The sequence below is a fragment of the Rhinolophus sinicus genome, linkage group LG16 (assembly GCF_036562045.2).
Source record: "Rhinolophus sinicus isolate RSC01 linkage group LG16, ASM3656204v1, whole genome shotgun sequence".
Taxonomy (NCBI): Eukaryota; Metazoa; Chordata; class Mammalia; order Chiroptera; family Rhinolophidae; genus Rhinolophus; species Rhinolophus sinicus.
The window spans coordinates 25,194,599-25,215,037 of record NC_133765.1 but is presented as its reverse complement, the minus strand read 5'-3'; the positions used below and the strand labels follow the sequence as shown (position 1 = coordinate 25,215,037).

Genomic DNA, 20,439 nt, shown 5'->3' with positions numbered 1-20,439 from the left:
AAACAATATACTGTAATAAAAGTCTGTGAATGTGGTCACTCGTTTCAGGGGTCCCTTCCTGAAGTCTCCCTATAGGCTTAAAGCTTACACGGTGCTGTCAATCAGAGCATGCTTTCTGTTCTTGTCTTCCACTCACAACTGTAATGCCTTTTCCATCTTAGCTAAGCACTTCTCATGCACTGTGGCTATAACTTTTGCTGTTTGAGGTATGATAGCAAAACTAGCATTAATTTTTTTCTTTCTTCATGGTTTCACCAATGGATTTGTTTTTACCATAGATTTTAGCAAGCTCAGCATATGACTTTTTTCTTTCCTTATGAAGTCCAGAACTTGCACCTTGTCACTTGAAGGAAGCCCTTTACAGCCTCTCTTTGGCATGTCTGAATTGTGATCACCACTACTCTAGCACTTTGGGGCTATTAAGTAAAATAAGAGTTAAACACTAGCACTGTGATACTGAAACAGTTGATCTGATAACCAGCTACTAAGTGACTAACAGGCAGGGAGACACACTGGACAAAGGGATGATTCATGTTCCAGTGGAATGGAGCTGGATGACTTGAGATTTCATCACAAACCAATGCACAATTTAAAACTTACGAATTGTTCATTTTTGAAAATTTCCACTTAATATTTTCAGACGGTGGGTAACTGAACCCGGGGAAAGCGAAACTTCAGATAAAGGGGAACCACTGTCACGTGATTCACCTCTGTAAAATTTGAGGGCAAGCCCAATCTATGTTGCTCACTGTTCAATGCTCCAAGCCTGATAGTAGGTGCTCAACAAATATTTCATAAAAGAATGAATGAATGAACGAATGAATTTCTACAAAGATCTTCTGTCTGGGTTCACCGGCAGGGACCAGGAGGTTTTTATCTCCTGGTCCTTGAGCCTCTCCATCCTCCTCCCAGGCCGTCCTGGCTGCGCGGCCATCGGGCCTCAGTTTCCCCGCCAGCGCAGCGGGTAGGCCTCTGGGGGGCGGACGTGCCGGCAGTCGCGCGCAGCCGGGTCCCCGTGACGGAGGGCCGGGCACGCGGGCGGGGGGTGAATGTGTTGGGCGCGCGGGGGACGTGACCGGCCGGCCAAAGCCTCCAGCGCTGCTGGGGCTCCCGAGCCGCGCACGCGCGCCGCCCCGCGCTCCGCCCTGGCCCCCTCTCCTCCTCCGCGCTCCAGGCCGAGCGCGCGCCGGCGCGAGAGGCGGGGGCCGGGGGTGGCGGACGCCGTAGGGGAGGGGAGGGGCGGGCCTGGCCCGGCTCCGCCAGGCCGCCCGCGCGCGGCTCCTGGAGCGCCCCGGGCCCGGCCCGGGCGGCGGCGGCGGCGGCTCTAGCCCCAGGCTTCGGCGGTGCCGGGGCGCCGCGGCGCAGCCATGGCCCTGGTGACCTTGCAGCGCTCGCCCACGCCCAGTGCCGCCTCCTCGGCCAGCAACAGCGAGGTGAGCCCCGGGCCCGCGGCCGCGGCCGGGCGGAGCAACCGACGCGCCAGGCCTGGGCCGCGAGTGTAGGACTGAGGGCGCCGGGGATGGCGAGGGGCGACGGCGAGCGGTCCGGGGCCTATGGGGACGCCGCTGTACGACCCCACCTGGGCAGCCGAACTGCGGGAAACTGTGAGGATGCGACGCCCCCTCCCCCACCGCCATCTAGGGGTGACCTCGTTTGGGGGTGACTGTGTGCGTGTGTACCCCGCGTCTAGGGGTGACGGTACACCGAAACTCTTTGGCTGATCGCCGTCTGGGGGTGACTGCAGACTGTGTGTGTGTGTGTGTGTGTGTGTGACAGTGACCTCCGTCGGAGGGTGCCTTTGCAGGAGATTGGATGTGCGACTGAAACTCCTAATTAGGTGACTGTATGAGATGCCGGTTCTGAGATTTGTGACCCTGTGGCTGCTCTGGGCCCTTTCCCTAAGCGCCTGGCCGTATGTATGTAAGACTGTGTAACTCCGTGGCCTGTGTGACACTGTGAGAAGCCACCGGCATGCTCCTGTGAATGTGAGATTGTTTCCCTGACCACCAAACCCCTGGAGTTCTGACTCTTGGTGTCACTGCGTGACAATGACCAAGGGAGCTCAGGGTGCTGTGTGTCTTATGTCTTTGTGTGCCGCTGAGTCTGGGTTTTTCCGTTTTGTAGTATCATTTGGGGCTGCATGTTTGCGTGCATCGGGCTGTGTGGTGGAGGCTGGTTCTGGTGTTTCTGTGGTTGTATGGGTGCCTTCTGGGGCCGCATGGCTGCTCTGTGCAGGTTTCTGTGGGTCTATGCGTGGCTGGCTACTTCTTACCCTGGGGTCAGTTGGGGAATTGGTCCTCTGAGTCTACCGTTGGGCTGGACCACTGAGGCTGGGGCCTCAGGCCTGTGGTCAGGTCACTCCTGCGGCTTTGGGGCCCCGACCCTCTTGTCCCCACTCTTGCCCACCTTCTCTTGGCGAATGGGTTAAAGTCTCTGGTCTAAACTCATATTCAGGGCAAGGCTGAGTGTTGGCCTGAAGACAGAGCAACTAGAGGACGAGGCTGTGGAGTGTTTAGAGAACGCTGGAGGAGGAGCCCTGCCGGCCCAGGAAGTGGCCCTGCCAGCATCTGGGCCATTCAGGCCCCTTCTTTGTGGGGGAAGTGGACTGATAATACTGACAGGTTTGTGTGTGTGAGGGACAGAGAGGAGGGCCTGTATTTGGTTTGACAGCCCTGTCTGTCCCACTGGCTCTGGGCAGGGTAGCTCTTGGGCCTATTTTGCAGAGACTGGTAGGAGCATTTTCAGAGAGGCTGCCCCCTCCTCTTGAGGAGTGGCCACTGTTATCTTGTCTACAGACAGAAGATTCTAATGGCCCCTCCTCTGCATGCTGAGCAAGAACATTGGTGGTCAGTTGCCTGCAACTGAGAAGTCAGGCTGCAGTAGCTTCTCTCCTCCCCACAGTGACGTCTGCATCATTCCTATTACTGCTGTCTTGCAGTTGACAAAGTACTTTCGTGCATTAATCTCATGTTCCCAGCTCAAAAAACTATTGTGAGATGAGTGAAGAGTTCAGCTTCTGGAAGGGGTTATACAGAGGGCTTCTCCACCTGGGTCTCTGATTCTAAACCCCTGTATTAGCCATGGTCTCTTCCTGCCTGAGACACATGAACATTATTTGATTTGTTTACTTTTTAGCTGAGGTATAATTCACATACCATCGATTCACCATTGTAAAGTGTACAATTAAGTGGTTTTCAGTATGGTCACACGGTTGTACAGCTATCACCACTGTCTAATTGCAGAACGTTTTCCTCAGCCCAAAAAGAAACTCCGCCCTCCTTAGCTGTCACCCACAGTCTCCCTCCCACCACCCCACGACCCCTGCCCTGCTCTCACCAACTCTAGGCAACCACGAGTGTACTTTCTGTCTCCCTGGATTTGCCTTTTCTGCGCATTTCACGTAAGTGGAATGAGGTAATATGTAGTCTTTTGTGTCAAGGCTCTTCCACGTTGCAGCACATGTCAGGACCTCATTCCTTTTTATTGCCAACTAATATTCCATTGTATGGATGGACCCCATTTTGCTGGGTGTGTAGATGGTTTTCATGACACACATTTTAAATGATGATAGTATAAAGTATTATTTTCACAAGGTGCTGATGAACTGACAGACACAGCTTTTATTTGACTTGAGTAAATCAGCATCGTGAGGCTCCCAGTGAGCGAGCAGTGCCTGGGACGGCCCCTGGAAGGGAAGGCTTTCTTCCAGATGGGATGAGGCATGCAGAAGTAAGGCAGGAGCAAGCGTGTGCGCACGGATGTTGGGCTGGGCGGCTCTGCCTCTGGCTTGACCTTCCTCGAGTTACTTCCTTCTCTGGGCCTTGGCTTATCCGAAAGGGTTGGCTTCCTTCTTGCGTATATTCTTTGACATACGTAGCTTGCTGCTCTGAAATAACTGACCTTACATTGTCTTTCATCCTGAGAATCACAGAGAGTGACCGAGAATTAAATGGTCCTGAAGTCTGTATCCCCAGATCACTTCCTCACTCATCACGATCCTTTGTCTAGTCAGAGACTTTCAGGGCAGCGGTTTCCTGACCCAGCCTGTCCTGATGCACAGCGTACGCTGGGAACTGAGGGAAATCACAGCCCGGCCAGCAACCCAATGCTCCTCTCGCTTTTAATTTTTCCCCCCATCTTTAATTCTCATTTATGTCATTTTACTGTCAGCCTTACCTCATTCCTTTGTGAGAACAGGCAGAGAGCGCAAGAATAGATAAATCAATAACTTTCAGGAATGGACCGTCACATTGTTATTTTTGACAAACGTTCCTGGTGACTGATTTTCATGGGCAGATCTCCAGTCTCCTTTTTGGGGTTGGATCAGGCTTTTTCAACCTCCGCACTCCTGACATTGGGGGCCTAAAAATCCTCAGTTGTAGGGAGCCGTCTTGTGTATTGTAGAATATTTAGCCGCACTCCGTCTTCTACCCACTAGATGCCAGTAGCACCCTCCAAAAAACTGGCTCCAGACATTGCCCAGTGTTTCCTGCTGAGAATAATTGCCCCCCTGGGTGAGAACCATTGGGTTAGACCCAATATTCTCTTCTAAATTTGTGGTGGTTGTTTTGTGGTTGAACTTCAGGACTGAAGTTCGTGACCCTCTGGTCAGCAAAGCCCTCCCCGATTTCCCACTTCTCTTTCAATGTGGGATAGGGCGTGTGAGAACAAACTGGCCGGCCACCAGTGAATACCTCTGCATAATAGTACACACATATTAGCTTAATAAAATGTAGGGACTCCGGGACCTGCTGCTGTGTGTCCCTTGCTGCCCAGACCCCTCCCTGCATTAGCCCTGTCCCCTTTTTCCATTACTATTGGCTTCTGTCTGGTTTCTGTCCTCGATCAGCCTTGCATCTCTCCCAGCCATCACTGCTTTCCAGGTTTCTCTTTCCCATTCAATGGACTCCTCTGTGTAACATACAAAACATGCCAAGTCCCAGTGGTACAGTTGTTTGGGGGTGTGTGTTTTCTTCCCATTTCAGTTTTCCCTTTGAAAGAGGAAAAGAAAAAGAAAAATTGCAATTGGGGCTTGAGTCATGGTGACTTTTGGAGCCTCCCCTCTTGGCCTTAACTTTTAGAAATGATTACGTGTCCCTTTCTTTCATTTATGTAAATAAACCAATCACCTAGAAAGTTTTATATTCAATACTTAAGCCATTTTTGAAAGCCACCAAGAGGTTTTGAGACCCATAGACAGACAGCCTGATGTTGGCCACCTTCCATTGTAAAAGGTTTGCCTGGAATGGTTTTTTTCTTTTTTTTTTTTTAACCCTTCTGTTGAGGCTTAAAATGGTGTTAAGCACTTAGCTATGGCCTCGGCTTGAAGGAGGAAATGGATTCTCTTAAAACAGAGCCCCCTCCCCTTAAAAAAGAAAAGCAGGATAAGGTCCAAAACAACCCTGGAAAGTGGAGAACGGAGGTCTTAACGAGTGTGTTAAGCAACAATGCAAGATAGAAATGTTACAAGATACGGATCCTCGATACTGGGGGAGGAATGTGGGTAAACACTGGGAAACTTAAATTCCTCCGTGGAAGTGACTCCACGGAACAGCGAAGCAGGCTTGGTGAGGAAAGGGTGTGGCTGTTTAGAAATAGCCAGGTTTCCTGGACATCTGTATCTTTTTCAGACACCAGAACAGAAAATGTGAGCCGTTTCTGAGGCTTGTTGCTCGTTTCTGAGGCTTGTTGCTCGTGTTGTCTGTGGAGTGACATTCTCTTTCTTTCTCTGCAGTTGGAGGCTGGCAGTGATGAAGACAGAAAGTTAAACCTCAGGTAAGCAGACTTTTAATGTTCATTCCTAAGTCTTCCAAGCAGGTAAGAAATACGCTTGTTTCTCTTTTTGTTTTTTAAGGAGGGCGCAGCTCACAGTGCCTTATGTGGGGATTGAACTGACAACCTTGGTGCTACCAGCACCACGCTCTAACCAACTGAGCTAACTGACCACCCCAGAAATACTCTTTGTTTCTTACCAAAAGGAGAACCGTCAAAAAAAGACCAGTTTTTTTTTAGTAGTGCTTTAAAAATTTTACGGATGTATAATTACAAACAGCTTTACTAACATTATATAATGTTTAGGAAAGAAGGAAAATAATTGTCATTATTTTGCCACCCTTGCTTTATCATCATGAGCATCTTTATGTAGTTTCTTCCAGATGTTACCCTTTGCTTTAAAAAACAAAAAAAATCATGTAATATGCTCTCGCATTTCTCTCCTGCTTTTGGTAAGGTCTTCCTTTTGAGGTAAGCACATTACTGATTTGAAACAGACATGCAAGCCCCTAAGTTTATTAATTCAAGGTGGTTTGTTTTTGTGTGTGCTTGTGAGAAATCTTTAGCTATGCTCATTTAAAAAATTCCCGAAGCTGTAATCCTCAGTTGCTATGTTCACTACTAGATGCCAAAAACATTTTTTGTTTTTCTTTGCCAAAAATTAAGGCTTTTTCCCTATGGGTGTTTTGTTGGTTTACAGAAGATTTAGCACTTCATTATAAAATGTATTCCTCTGCACCAAGGAGCCATTCTTAAACTCTGACTCGTAGTTTAAAAAAGTAAACAGAGTTTTAGGGGTATGGCTCTTTTAAAAAATGTTTCATCTTGTGAGGAGGAGGCAAATTAATTGGAAAAGGAAATACATGATTAGGAACTGGGGTCAACCATTTGTTACTGAGAGCAGGATGCTTTCTCCTGGTTAAGCTCAGATGCAGAGTGCAGAAGTGGTAGAAGTATGTTTAGCCTGTTTTTGAAGTGTCTGTGTTTGAGTGAAGGGAGGGAAAATACTTTTATTGTGGCACAGATTATTTCTAAAGATCACATAGGTAAGGAAATAATAGCCTGCAAAAATCAGAGATCTCTTATTTCAATTGCTAGGTCCTTATTTTAATATTACACTCGAGGAAGGACCAGTAACGATGACACATTTACTCTTTCACCTGGGGTTTATTGGTTGCTCAGGGTCTCCGTCATGGCTGGAAGGCTCGAATTAGCCAGATTCCCAAGTGGGGGCAGTAACGGGCTGTGTTGCAGATGACACTGGCATTTGGCTCTTTGCTTGGAGGCAGGGAAAGGGAGAAGTGAAAATATGCTCCTTGGAATCTATTTGGGGGCAGAAGAACTGGGAGAAGGGTTCTCTCACCTGTATGTGGGGCACCAACCTCCTTCTAGCCCTTACCTGGAGTTGGAATTTTTTCCACCCTTTGATCTCCATCCCTTTCCTTCAGGGCTGTTGCCCAGGAGGCAGATTTCTCACTTAGATTGTCTTTGGGGCTGACTGTGTTTTTTTGAATTGTTTACAATTAAGAAGAATTTATAAATAGCAGCCATCTGAAAATGTGTATGTGCCCTTCTGGCCAATAAAAGGGCCACTTCTCTGCACAGTTTGGAGCAAGGAAGTAACGCCTCAGCAGCTCTGTGTATTTGCATATTTAATCCCACAACAACCCTATTGGGGTATTTTCCCAGTTCAGAGGTGAGTAACCTGAGGCCAGTTTGCACTTGGAACGTAAGGGCAGTGTGATAAAAAAATACGGTGAATGTTTAAATTTAAAAAAAAAAAGTATTACAGTAAAAGATACATTGCCATTAATTCCCCCCTCAAAATACTTCCCCTCACTACGAACACACTTACCCCATCGTTCTTGCCACTTTGTGAAGCAGTTCTGGAAGTCCTCTTTTGTGAGTGTCTTTATTTGCGCTATCGTGGCTGCCTCAATGTCCTGAATCGATGTAAAACGTCTATCTTTCACGGTCATTTTGACTTTGGGGAAGAGCCAGAAGTCACACGGTGCCAGATCCAGTGAATAAGGTGGATGAGGGCACATTGTAATGTTTTTATTTGACAGAAATTGCCATATACCAGAAGCGATGTGTGACACGGAACGTTGTCGTGATGGAGGATGATTTACCGCACACTTTAAAGCACATCTTCCCTCAACCATAGCTCACACTGACTGACTGCACCAAACAAGTTGAAACTTGTCAACCACTGTTACTAAGGTTTGATGTGCCACTTCCCTTTCCATTGGATGGCACTCTGCAGCAGCATTCACTGTATCTTTTGATCACAGCTCGTACTATATTGTGGTGCCTCTAACACCTGAGTATCACGCCGCTCTGCCTTTCGCGACCAGTTCAGTTGTTGATTGTTCAGCTGAATCAACTGTCTTGGATGTACAGGAGAGGGAACTTGCCTAACGTCACCCAGGTGGTTAGAGGCAGTGCCACGCCAGAACCTAGGACCACCACTAACTCATGGCAGTGCTTCCCAGGAGGTCAGATCACCGATGACCACTGTTCACTGCTTTTAGCCTGTCCCCAGCGCCAGTGTGAATGCTGGGAGACCCTGGGCTCTAGTCAGGGACCTGGTTCTGAGCTTGTCCTCTCAGGTTCCCTTTTCAGTCCCTCTTCACTCACCTTGGCATTTCACTGCCCTCTTCTAGGCAGAGGACACCATCCTGCTTTCTAACCCTCCTGGCCAAATAAGACAAGTTCTGTTGTCCTGGGTTAAGCTTTGACTGAAACTCATTCACCTCTGTGTGTTAATTTGCATTTTCAGGCCTTTTCTCTCTCAGTCTTTCCTAGAGTAAAAAAAATGTACGGAATGGTCAGTTGTTTTTGCTTGTCTGGTGGGAGGAGAGTTAGGGAGAGCAGATTTTCCTTTGCTTCTAATTGATCCTGAAGGTAAACTGGCATGATTTCGTTTCTAAGGAATGCGGGTAAGGGAGGAAAACTGGGGACAACAGAATATTCCTCTCTCCTCTTCTCTCCCCTCTGCTTAACCCCAGTTGATAGTTTTGTCTTTGGGGTCATCCAGGAAGTTATCTTGGACTTCCCCGTAGCCAGTAAATTGCCGAATCACAGGGTTTGGGTCTTGTGTCTCACCGGCCCTCTGTTCCCCAGGCTCGCTGGTGGCACCTCAGGTCAGGCCCTCATACCTCCCCGTTCCATCGTGGGCCCCCCATCCTCCCATCCTTTCACCTTGGTTATCACCGTCACTCTCAGATGGGCAGTGCTCTCGAGACGGACACCCCTCTGCTCCGCAGTCCCCAGAGTCTCGTCTTCATTCCGCCTTCACCCTCGGTTGCTGGCCTTTCCTCCCACCCGTCTCACACGGGCTGTTTCAGTGCAACAGGACGTGTCCTGCTCCCTGACCATGCTGTCTCTGTAAGCCAGTTCCTTCTTCCGTGGGCCACAGTCCTCACAACCAGGTCAGAGGGCTCCCACCCCAAACGTTTGCGACCCCCCTCTCTGCAGAGGAAGCAGGTAGCTCTTAGCTTCTCTCGGTTGCAGGTCCCACACCTGCCTGAGGTGGCAGGTACATGTGCTTTTGTTTCATCTCTAACTTGGTGCTTCCTTTAGTGATAGCTCCTTAGTTCCCTGCCTGCGCACAGCATGTTAACAGTTTAAATATATTACCTTAGTTCCAAGCCTGCAGTAAATTGCGTCCATGTATGAGAAAGCGCGCGCTGTGGGGGAAGACGTGGGGTTCAGGACTTGGCTCCTGCACTAGTGGCCGAGTTCCTTTACCTCTGCGTTATTGCGACTCTGTGAGTCTCAACTGGTCATCTGTCAGACAGATAGAACTAGACCTTGCAGGATTATTGAGTAGTTTGTGTGGGGGCTCCTCACACAGAGTCAGGTCCGTGACGGACTGGGACAGTGGTTGCTGTGTTTGGTCTTCATAGGATGTTGTTCATTTCCGTGTTAGGTCACAGCACAGAATTTGAGAGGCCGACTCCCTGGAGGTGTTGCGTCCACTGTGTCACACTGGGCTGGTCACCGTGGATGCTGTGTGACTTGGAAAGCCCTTTACCTTGAGCTATCCCTCTAAGTTGCAAACAGGAATGCATGCTTTGCAGAATCAGTGTGGTAATTCAGACCGTTTCCCTGAAGGCCTTCTGGAAAATGTCTCAGGAGCTGATCCTCTCCTGCCCAGAAGGAAGCTGACTGACGCAGAGCATCTAGGTCGCTTCTCTCGCTCCTCTCCCCTGCTCTCTGCGTGTGCGGACTGCTGCCGGCCTCCAGCAATACCCTTCTGGAAGCTGTGCCATTCAGACTGTGGGAATCGGTGAGCAGATGGCCCTGCTGGCAGCTGCTCCTGGCTCCCTCACTATCCTGGGAGCTGCCTCAGCCTGGCATGAGATGTAAGTGGTTGTGTGCCAGACAGGGCCCCAGGAGGGAATATGGTTGTGTCGTCTCCGGAGTGTGGATCAGAAGTGAATTTTTTTCTTTTTTCCATCCAGTGTCTCCAAGTCAAGCACATGAAAATGTTCATTAGAGTTTTAAAGTTTTTTTCCTTGCCTGCCCAAGCAAATATTTGGGTCAGAGTGGCAGGATTTTGTCTTCTCTGCTTTTAGTGGTAAACTGTAAAGTCCCTTATGCCTCCGCCTTTCCCTCCACGCTCCCTTCCCCTTTTGGTCTTGACCTGGAATTCCCCGAGGACTCCATTCTCTTTATAACCTGCAGTGTGTGGCTGTGCCTTCTCTCTCTTTCCCACAGCGTCAGAGTGGGGTGGCAGCTGGTATGTCTTTGGTCTGCAGACCATGCTTCCTCTTCTCCATTGGGCATCTCTTCTCTTATGCCTGTCTACCCTTTAGGGTTCCTCCCTGCCTTTCTTGGCAATTTCTTAGCCTGGATATTGTCCTGGTTGACAATCTGTCCAGGTAAGGCCTGCCAAGAGGCATCAGGCATCTGCTGCATCCAGGCTCTGTGCTGTATCACATGACCTGCTGGTCGCTGTATCAGTTAGCTATTGCTGTGTAACAAGTTACCACAAACTCGGGGGTCCAAAACAGTATCTGGTAGGTACTGCAGGTTCCATGAGTCAGGAATCTGGACAGGGTTTAGCTGGGTCCTCTGCTTGGGGTCTCACATGGCTGCAGTCAGGGTGTTGGCCAGGCCTGGAGTCTTATCTGAGGCCTCTTCCAAGCTCACACTGGTTCTTGGCAGAATTCATTTTCTGGCAGCTATGGAAGCCATGGCAGCGTGCGTCTTCAAGATCAACAGGAGAAACTGCTACTCCGGGGTCCTGTAATGGAATGCCACCAGAGGAGTGACCATCGCCTTTCTCATCCAGTGTAACCTAATTGAGGGGGCGACTGTCCCATCTGGTCCCCTGGTCCCACCACACTCAGGATAGGGGCTCACCGGGGGCCCCTGCACCAGGCGCCGGGATCTTGGACCATCTCAAGAATCTGCCCACCAGTGTCAGTCTGTGGGAGTTCTTGAGATGCCCCCATCTAATGTGGAGAAGACATTCGTGTAACTGAGTAGGTTTCCATTCAGTGTTACAGAAGTAGCAGCTGTCTATCAGGTACGGGCGATGCCAGCTGAGGGATCCGTCCTTGTGGGAAGAGAGCGGGAGCACGGGGGGCCCACAGGACTGAGCACCATTCCAGTGACCACTGTGTTCTCTCCGCTCGGCGCCCACACGCTTGTCTGTACTCGGAGCCCTGGCATCTCTTGGATTCGTGCCCACGTTGAATATTTTGGCCTCTGAAAGACTGTCTCTGTTGACCCTTAAACATTTTTTCCATGCGCTTTGGCCGTAGGGAGAAATAAGACTAGGTTTGGCTACAACCTCTAGCATCTGTCACCTTACCTGGCTGTTATATGACCTTGAACAGGCCTCAGTTTCCAGTGGGCAAAACCATATGCAGCTTGTAGGGTTGTTGTCAGAATTAAATGTGATGATTGAATTGCATGAATCTCTTCTCCCGCAGCAGACATTCAACAAACGCCCCCTGTCTGTACCTCCTTCAGGGCCCCGCGTCTGTAGGAGGTGATTCATGACTCTTCCATTTTCTTCCCACAGGCATTTGTTTTCTCTCCTTAGTATTTCTTGGGGATTTAGTCCTTGCTGTGTAGTGTTAAGTACATAAGTGTTCCCCACGAGCAGGACTGGCTATGGAATTTGTGGAGCCCAGTGCAACATGAAAATCATGGAGCCCCTTGTTAAAAATGAAGAATTTCAAGATGGTGACAGCAGGGTGTTAACCAGGCTCGGAGCCCCTCTGAGCCTGGGGCCTTGAACAACTGCACAGGGCGCCTGTCCATCTAGGCCACGTGTCCCTCCTCCCCCCGGACGGCCTTCCTGGCCTCTGCCCTCATGGTGCCTGGTGTGCAATGGATGGGCCATTGAGGAGTCATAAACTGAGTCTTCTGTGTTCGGTTTCACACCGAGGAACTCACAGTGATCTTGGACGACATACAGGAAACAGGACAGAGAGATATTTTCCCCTGGCATTTCCCCCTACCGTCTGGCACTATTAGATTAATCTCAATACCCCTCTGTCTTAATTTGTCTGCTTATGAGCCATTCATTCAACAAATATTTATTGAGCACCTACCATGTGCCAAGTGCTGTTCTAGGAGCTGGGAATATAGCAGTGAACAAAACAAAAGAAAAACACCCTCTCCTTGTGGCGGACCTTCTGTTGGGGCAGACAAGACAGTAAGTATAAACAAGTACATTTGTAGTGTGTTAGTAGGTGCTGAGGAGAAAAGTAAAGCAGGGACGCAGGACATGGACGTGAATACTTCACACATGCCCTGTTCTGTGAATCACCTTATGTGCATTATTTTATTTAGTCTATGCAAAAATCCTGTAAGGGTGGTGCCGTGTTTATTCCTGTTCTCTGGCTGAGGAGACAAAGCCTCAGAGAGAGAACTGGCCTAATTTCATTTAGTAGGAGGTGGTAGAGCCAAGACCTTCATGCTCCACTTCTCTTTGACTCCAAAACCTGTGCTCTTCACCCCATAATTCAAGAGCCAGTTCTACTAACCCTCCTCCCAATTTCATATCTGTCACCAGGGGATAGATGGAGTTCATCCGGAAGAACTGTGGCTTTGCAGTCCATTCTTCCTGCTCAAACCATAGAGGTCCCACACTATGCGCTGACTCTACTGAGAGCAAGAATTGTAATATATCCCCCTTCCCGGATGGTCACCTGGGCAGAGCATCCAGGGAATAATAATACTAGCGAGGTTTATGGGGTGCCTGTAGGTGCACACACTGGGTTTGGAACTTTGGTGCATTGCTCTCAGATTGTCATCATCACAGGCCTGCAAAGTGGGTGCCTGCCTCCTTTGAAGAAACTGCAGCTGAGGAAGGCTGGTGAGAGGCCAGAGTCAGGGTTTGAACACAGATGCTGTGAATCAAAAACCCACCTGCTTTCCTTTCTGCTCGTGTCCCTCAGCGGAGAAGGGCACATTTGTGTTCAGCTCACCCTTGCCTGTCCCCAGCTTCATGGCTTCTTAGGCAGCGGCCTCCCGTGGACTCCCGATTTTAAATACTGGGCTATGCAAACTTTTAAAATTCTGGGGCCATTCTACTGTGTTGCTGTTCCTTTTGGTTTAACTCAGGTCTAATTCCTGGCTGTCTGTTGGAACATTTGATCATAAAATCAGAATTTGCCTTCAGTCTGTTAAATACTTTTTGCTGTTAGAAGACATCCTAGAGGGGGGACAAATGAGGACAGAGGCAAGGAGTTAATTTGATTTTGTTGGAACTTAATTAAACTTATTATTAAGGTTAATCATTGAAATGAATTTTGCTCCGCGTCTAGTAGGTTTCATTAAGCTTTCCAAATACCAGTACTTAGACTTGCAAAGAATGCCACGGAGCCCGTCGCGTTCTTCCCCAGCACTTAGCCCTCCAGGGAAGCGTGTGTGCACGGCAGAGGAGTGTGTGCGCCCACCACGAGTGCTCGTAGGTGACAGTGGTACCAGTGATCCCCTTCCTGATAAATGGAACAAAGCTGTGGGAGGGAGACAGAGAGCCGAGGTTCTGTCCCGAGATGTGTCATCTGCTGCACACTCGAAGGCAACTCACATCATCTCAGGGCCCCCATTTCCTCCTTTGTAAAGTGAAGAGCGAGATGAGATGATGTCTTTCAGATCCAAGAATCAGAGTCCTTCGGGGCCACCGTCTCCTTCTGAGTTACATTGTGCGTCTAATGATTCCTGGTAGATTTGTAACAGACTTTCAAGAGTTTCTCCTTGATTCCCACACTGAGAGCAAGGTCAGACATTTGTGAGGCGTCTGGCCAGGTCAGGGTTATCGTCTCGCCCTGAGACAGAGAAAATGAATGTGACCCCTGAATTGAAGTGGACCCTTTGCTTGGAGCCACCTCCTCCTCAGGCAGGTCTCACCCCCAGGAGCGGGGCCACAGGCACAGCAGCGATTATTTAGAAAGAGGGGACTCCCTGCCACCTGTAGAACTGGTCTTTGGCGTAAGTTGTGCTGTGGTCAGATATCTGGGTTTGGACAGCTTTATAGAAAATTCCTAAGGCTAGGAGAACATCCAACTGCGTCGTTCTGCTTCAAGGAAGGCTGCAGTGAGAAAACAGGATTAATCAAAGTAAGGAGGAGTCATCTTCAAGGCATGCTGAGTGATTGGGCAGGGGTGGAGGCAAGACACTGGCGGGGCGGGAAGTGTTTGCAATCGTTCCTATGGCGGAGGTGACGTGCTGATGAGAAAACCAAGCTGGCTTGCCTTGCGGTGTGGTGGCAAGCATCCCAGTGAGAGGGGCGAGACTGTCGTGTGAACTACAGAGGTCCCATAAGTGGGCCTGGGCCCGGGCAGAGCAGGGCCTCTGGGTGGGTGCAGGCCCCACCACCTCACCACCAGGTGTGATCGTGACCGTGGGCCAGCCACCTGCCCTTCCCGAAACCGAGGGCACTTGGGAAGCTCAGAGAGTCTTGTACAATGTGGAATGCCTCGTTCTTGCCTGATATCTGCTGAAACACGGTACCATGAGTTCCTTTCATGGAGGATAATAAGAGAGGACCCCTCCTGCCGCCCTTCCTGACCGTCTTCCCCTCCATGGATGGGGGCCTGTGCTAGTTTCACCCCAGAGACCACAAGGTCAACCAAGTGGAAGCTAAGAGGAAAAACAACCCATGCCTGACCTATTTTCCTCCAAGTTCTACTGAACTGTGTACCAGGCTTTCCTCTGCGAAGCATAGTGTCTTGTGTGCCTTTATTTTTACAGACGGTTTTTCTTCCTTTCTTTTTTCTTGAATGGCTACTTTTGAAGCTATTTTTAAAAAGACTTTATTTCAAAGAAGGCCGTCAGAGGTTAGGAAATGTCTGGTGCTCCCTGCTGGGGGCCACCCTGCGTTGGCAGAAGGAATTCCTAGTCAGGGCTTGGCCCATGCTTGCCAAGAGTTCTCAAGGCGTTTCCCCAAATCTGAGCCCAGTCAGAATTCCCACAAGGGAGGGGATCGTCAGTGTGGTTTAAAGAGAGCCAGGCCAGCTGCCATCTCTGGAAATCACTTGTCACTTCTCAAAGGTCCAGCCCCACCTGTCCTGTGCTGGGTCCGTTGCAGGTGAAACGTGGGAGTGGTTCTTTAGGGCTGGAGTTGAGGCCACTGAACCCAACGGCAAGAGGGCTCCCTAAGAAGCCTTCTCCCCAAGCCCTGGGCACTCTGTGCAGGCTCCACCATGTGGAATAGGAGGGAGAGGGGTCTCTTGTGAAGCAACCTGGCAACGGAGGCAGTTTTTATTTAGTTATCTGCTTCATTTATCAATTCAGCCAATGTATACTTTTGGTGCCTATATATGTAATGGGTTCTATGCTGAATGCTGAGGATTCCATGTTAAGTTAAACAAAGAGTCCTTACCCGGTGGAGGTAACGTGTGTGGTCTAGCTACCATAGTTCTGTCCAAAAGGGATTTGAAAGAGCTTATACACTTCATAGAAAACAATATGATTTAAACTTAGAAAAGTGGGACATGGAGAGAATAGGGGCAAATCAGATGAAGTCATGGGAAGGTTTATAGGTAGCATGCACGGCACAGTATTGGTCTAGTTAGTAGAGTCTGGCTACACATCTGACTTGGAGCTTCCTAGGAGTCAAAGCAAAGCGAGAAACAAGATCAGTTGCTTGATTCACGGTGTCCTTAAAATACGGCCAGGTCCGTTCTGAAGAACTCTTTGGGATAGATAATTCCGATAACTAGTGGGTGTTCAGAAGGAAACCCAGTGTGACAGGCAGACCAGCAGGTTGTGGATCCTGAGGCCCACGGAGGGCTGATGCTGTGTGCCCATCCCACCCATTAACCAGGGTACTTGTGGTTTTGCGAAGTGAGGTCAGCGGCAGTGATTGGTGCCAAAGCTGCCGGCCGCCCCAAACGTGGAAAACAGGATGCTGAGTCACTTCCAAAGGCCTACAGCATCCTGACTTTGCGTGCCCTTCACAATGGGAGCCTTGCACAGGCCGGTTGGCCCCCCGCTGTTCCAAAGGGTGGTCTCAGAGCAGGAAAATGTTAAAATTAGGTCTTACATGGGCCAGGGCTATGTGTGTATGAGGCCCTCAAAATCTGGACGCAGATAGGCCAAGAGGAACTTGGGGCGAGCACAGCTTCCCATCAATTCCCAGGAGCCCTGATTCCTTTTAGTGGACATGGAGTTTAGAAGGCCAGGGTGGTGTACTTGGTACTATTGGAGTGATGCCAGCCTCAGGCCCTCTGTGGGCAGGATGAAGGGATGTGTGTATGTGCACACAAATCGATGTTTATTTCTGTATCTATTTAAATATGTTGAAAACCACGCCTTCCATTCTGATCCAACACCTTTAGGTTCAGTCTAATTTTCTCTCCATGTTTGTGATTCCCTTCTCTAAGGGACACATGGCTCCCAATTGTCCCTAAAATATTTACCTGTTTGATCAACCCCCCTGTCTGCAACCAGCCCCCCATCTCTGCGGCCACCTCTCCCCTGCGTGGATGCCTTCCTTGCCCCGCTCACCATCAAACACCCTGGTGTGGAGTACCACACCCCCTCCCCAACTCAGATGCCCGGCCTTGCTCTGCCCACCACATGGGTTTAGGTCTGAATTGTTGGGGAAGAGAAATGGGCTGTTTTGATGCTGTGTTTTTCTGAGGTGTCAACTCAGCAGAGGTCCAGTGCTCCAGTCAGACTCCTGGTTCCGCTCTGGTTTCTCCACTGCTTGACTGTGTGAACTTGGCAAGTGACATAACCTCTCTGAGCCTCAGTTTCCCTATGTATAAAACACGGATGGGTGCAGAGATTAGGTTCGGTGACAAGTATAACATGCTTTGCATGGCACTTTCCCAAGATGTTCATTAGTGTCACGTTCGCTGCTGCACACTGATGGGGGTCGGGACATGGAGAGGTCATAGCCCCAGCTCTCAGGACACTCAGGGTGATGTGGAGGAGTTAGTTGTTGTGTGGTTTGCAGCACCTGGTTGCCAAGAGGACCCGACCACCAGGTGACTGTACTTGCACTTACGGCATTTACGTGGTGAGTCTTATTTGTCCAGTTCCCTGTGTGCAGTGAGCGCCCAGTGCGTTCCAGCAGCTCAGAGATGACCAAGGTGCGTTCGTCACGAAATGGCTCTTAAGGCTGGAGAGGAGGACAGCTCGGTCAGGTCTTCTATGAGTATTGACTTAGAATCTACTATATGTCAGGCACGGAAGAGAATTTTGACAATTCTGTGTGTCTTGGTCATTGAGTCCCATTGTGAAGTTAAAATACAGCGACGTGAAGATAACTCACCACCAAGTAGGTAAATAGGTCTAAGAACACAGTCTGGTCATCGGGTTTGGGCTCCTCTGACTTAACCTCTTAGCCTCAGTTTCCTCACCTGCAAAATGAGAGAAGGTGCTATAAGTGCTGGAAGGGAAGAGCCAATGGCTGGTAGCTGGCGGGGGAGGGAGAAAACATGAAGTTGGAAGATTGGCGTGACGTGGGGAGGCAGACACGAGAGGGAGAAGGCAGTGAACAGAGACCCAGATAGAGTTTCTGGGGACAATGACATAGGTAGTGGTACAGCAGAGAGTATGTAGAGTATGGGAGAAATAGTGTGAGAGGTAATACAAGGGAGGTTTTCATTAGAAAGCACGTTTTGTGATTGTGTTATAAGCTCCTTGAGGTCAGAAGGTGTCCGGTGAATGACATTCAGATTAGCAACCTATAAGGACTAATTGTGGCTACCACAGGAAGCTAGCACCAGAAGTTTGGGCTCTAATCTGTAGAGAAGATCCCATCCTTGCAAGTCCTGGAGCTGGGCAACCATGTAACGAGAGCTGTGGTTAGGGACAGTGCAGGTGGGGTACAGGCCGGCGGTCCGTGCCCCAATTGTCATTAGGCTGAAAACTCCCAGAACTGTGCTGTCTCACACCAGAGCCTCCAGCCACATGGGGCTAATCAAAATTTAGTTAAAATTAAATCAAGTGACAAATTGGTCACACCACATTTTAAGTGTTTTAAGTGTTCAAAGGCCACCTATGGCTAGTGGCTTCCTATGGGTCAGCACAGGTGGAGAACAAGTCCGTTCTCTGGGACCGCACTGCCCTGCAGGCACATGGAGTCCCGAGCAGAGAGCCAGGCACACTGTGGGGCCTGGGGGTGCATGGCTCTCGGGGTTGAGCAGAGCCAGAAAGGAGTGGGGACTGAGGGGCTGGGAAGGAAGGGGCCCCTGGAAGGGTTAGGACTTGGCCACCAGTGAATGGGGGATGGAGCTACATACCAAACAAAGGGCTAAGGACCTGGGACAGTTGGGACAATGCGTTTTTGGAATTTTCGAGTTGTTTCGAAAACATTTCCTTCGTGTACGTGTTTTTTTCTGGCCGGCAAGTTTGTCTTTGCTGCCATCGCATTTCCTGCACAGTGCAGCCTTTCTGCCTTCTGCCCTCAAGAAGGGGGCACAGAACCTGGTATACCAGATGTACAAAGGAAGGTGGCACTAGCTCTAGCTTCCACAGACGGGGCCTGAGGGCTCTCGGGGGGGCCATCAGGGAACTATCCTAAGGTTTGTCAGGCCAACTCAGGGCATATCATTTGCTGTCCTATGTGTGCAGGAGAAAAAAACCCCTGCTTTTGCGAGCTTGCATAGAATATTCAGCTGCTTGCTCCTACCCATTGGAGGAGAGCTGTATAGCTGGCTTCAGAGAATGTCTCTTAGTGTCTGACATACTTCTGGACATTCCTTCTCTCTGAGAGAAGCCTACGCCTTCTAGCCAAACAATACATGCCCCAGCAGCAAAGACATTTGTAATGAGCCCTGCCAGCGTTTCTTGCCTGTGACCCCGTTCCCTAAGTATAGTGCCCTGCAGAACTGGAATGCCCCTGTTCTCAGCATCATGTGTTTAGGGGAACAATTTGGGAGTGCCAGCCGATAGGTGTGTCAGGTGCATTACTTGTTATGCTCTGAAAAATGGTGTTTGGAACGAGGCTCTACCGATTGCCTTGCTCGGTACAGCTTGGGGTCTTTGTGACTTTGGAGCATGAGGTCGAAATGAGGGAAGACCCTGTGGGAGAGCAATGGAAGGAATTTTCTGTCTCACCTGCAGTCCTCTTAGCCTACTCCACATCGTAAGTCTTCCAGCTCCTTTACATCTTTAAAAACTTCACTTTGGCTTCCAAATCCATCTAAACCATCGCCAGTAGTGGTTTTGAGCTAGATCCGTATCCATCCAGCTTTACCTGCTGCTACTGTTGCTGCAGGTCAGACCATCCTGCCCTCTGACCTAGAGACTCTGCAGGAAGAGCGCTGAACGTGGAGCCTCTCGATCCAGTTCTGTCCCTTATTAGCCATATGACCACAGATAAGTCATTTATCTTTTCTGTCTTGGTTCTTTCATCAGAAGAATGGAATTATAAGAATTAAGAGCAAAAGCGTCGGGGCAGGCCCTCTGCAAACTGTAAAGCACCATTCTGATTGACGGTATCATTGACTTAAAACAACACTCATCGAGTGCCTATGGTATACCAGGCGTTCAGGTGCTGGGAACTTGTTAGGTTGACAGCTTGGTGGCTCAAAGATAAGCCCAAGCTTTGGTTCTTAGCTTTGCACGTTCTGAAACTTGAATTTATTACTACACTCAGGGATGACCGAGTTCTGAGAAACCAACTTATACTGACCAAATTATAAGAAACTGACTTATAAACCAGAATAGACATTTATGAATTCAGGGTGGAGCCTTTTACAACAGAGACCAAATCCTCTTCTGTCCACTCTAGGGGACGTGTAACATGCTCTTCCAACTCTCCTCCCCGTGCCCTTCTTTGTTGTTCGTTGATCCTTCAAGGCCCAGATTTTGGTGATGTTTCTTCCAAGGAGATGTCCCTGGACCCCCAGGTAGGGCTGTTCATCCCTTCTGTGTGTGTGTGTGTGTGTGTGTGTGTGTCCACCTGTGCATAGATGCACAATCGGCAGCCCCCTATACATCCCTCTTCTGTGCATTACGTTGAGGTTACTGTTCTGTGTCTGTCTGTCTGACTGACCCGTGAGACCGTGTCCGTTTCATTTCTGAATTCCCAGGACTTAGCACTGAGCAGGCACAGTAAATGTCTGTTCCTCTAAATGGAATGGATGGAACCTCGCTTGGGAGTGTTCAGTGGCACCCACCTTCTCTATGGTGACAACTTTCCATTCGTTCCCTCTTTTCCTAGAATTATCAAGTCTGCAG

At 49.5% G+C, this 20,439-nt stretch overlaps 1 protein-coding gene across 5 annotated transcripts in view; it reads left to right on the top strand.

Moving 5' to 3' along the window:
* Positions 1-1,217: 1,217 nt before the first annotated feature.
* SSH1 (slingshot protein phosphatase 1) overlaps positions 1,218-20,439 on the top strand; it is a 57,979-nt gene continuing 38,757 nt past the window's right edge. The window contains exons 1-2 of one of the 5 annotated variants that reach the window (XM_019757476.2): positions 1,218-1,433; positions 5,735-5,775. In XM_019757476.2, the coding sequence (XP_019613035.1) occupies positions 1,368-1,433; positions 5,735-5,775 (107 nt within the window). In that variant the 5' untranslated portion in view covers positions 1,218-1,367. The other 4 variants (XM_019757478.2, XM_074321792.1, XM_074321788.1 and 1 more) reach the window with 4 other exon arrangements.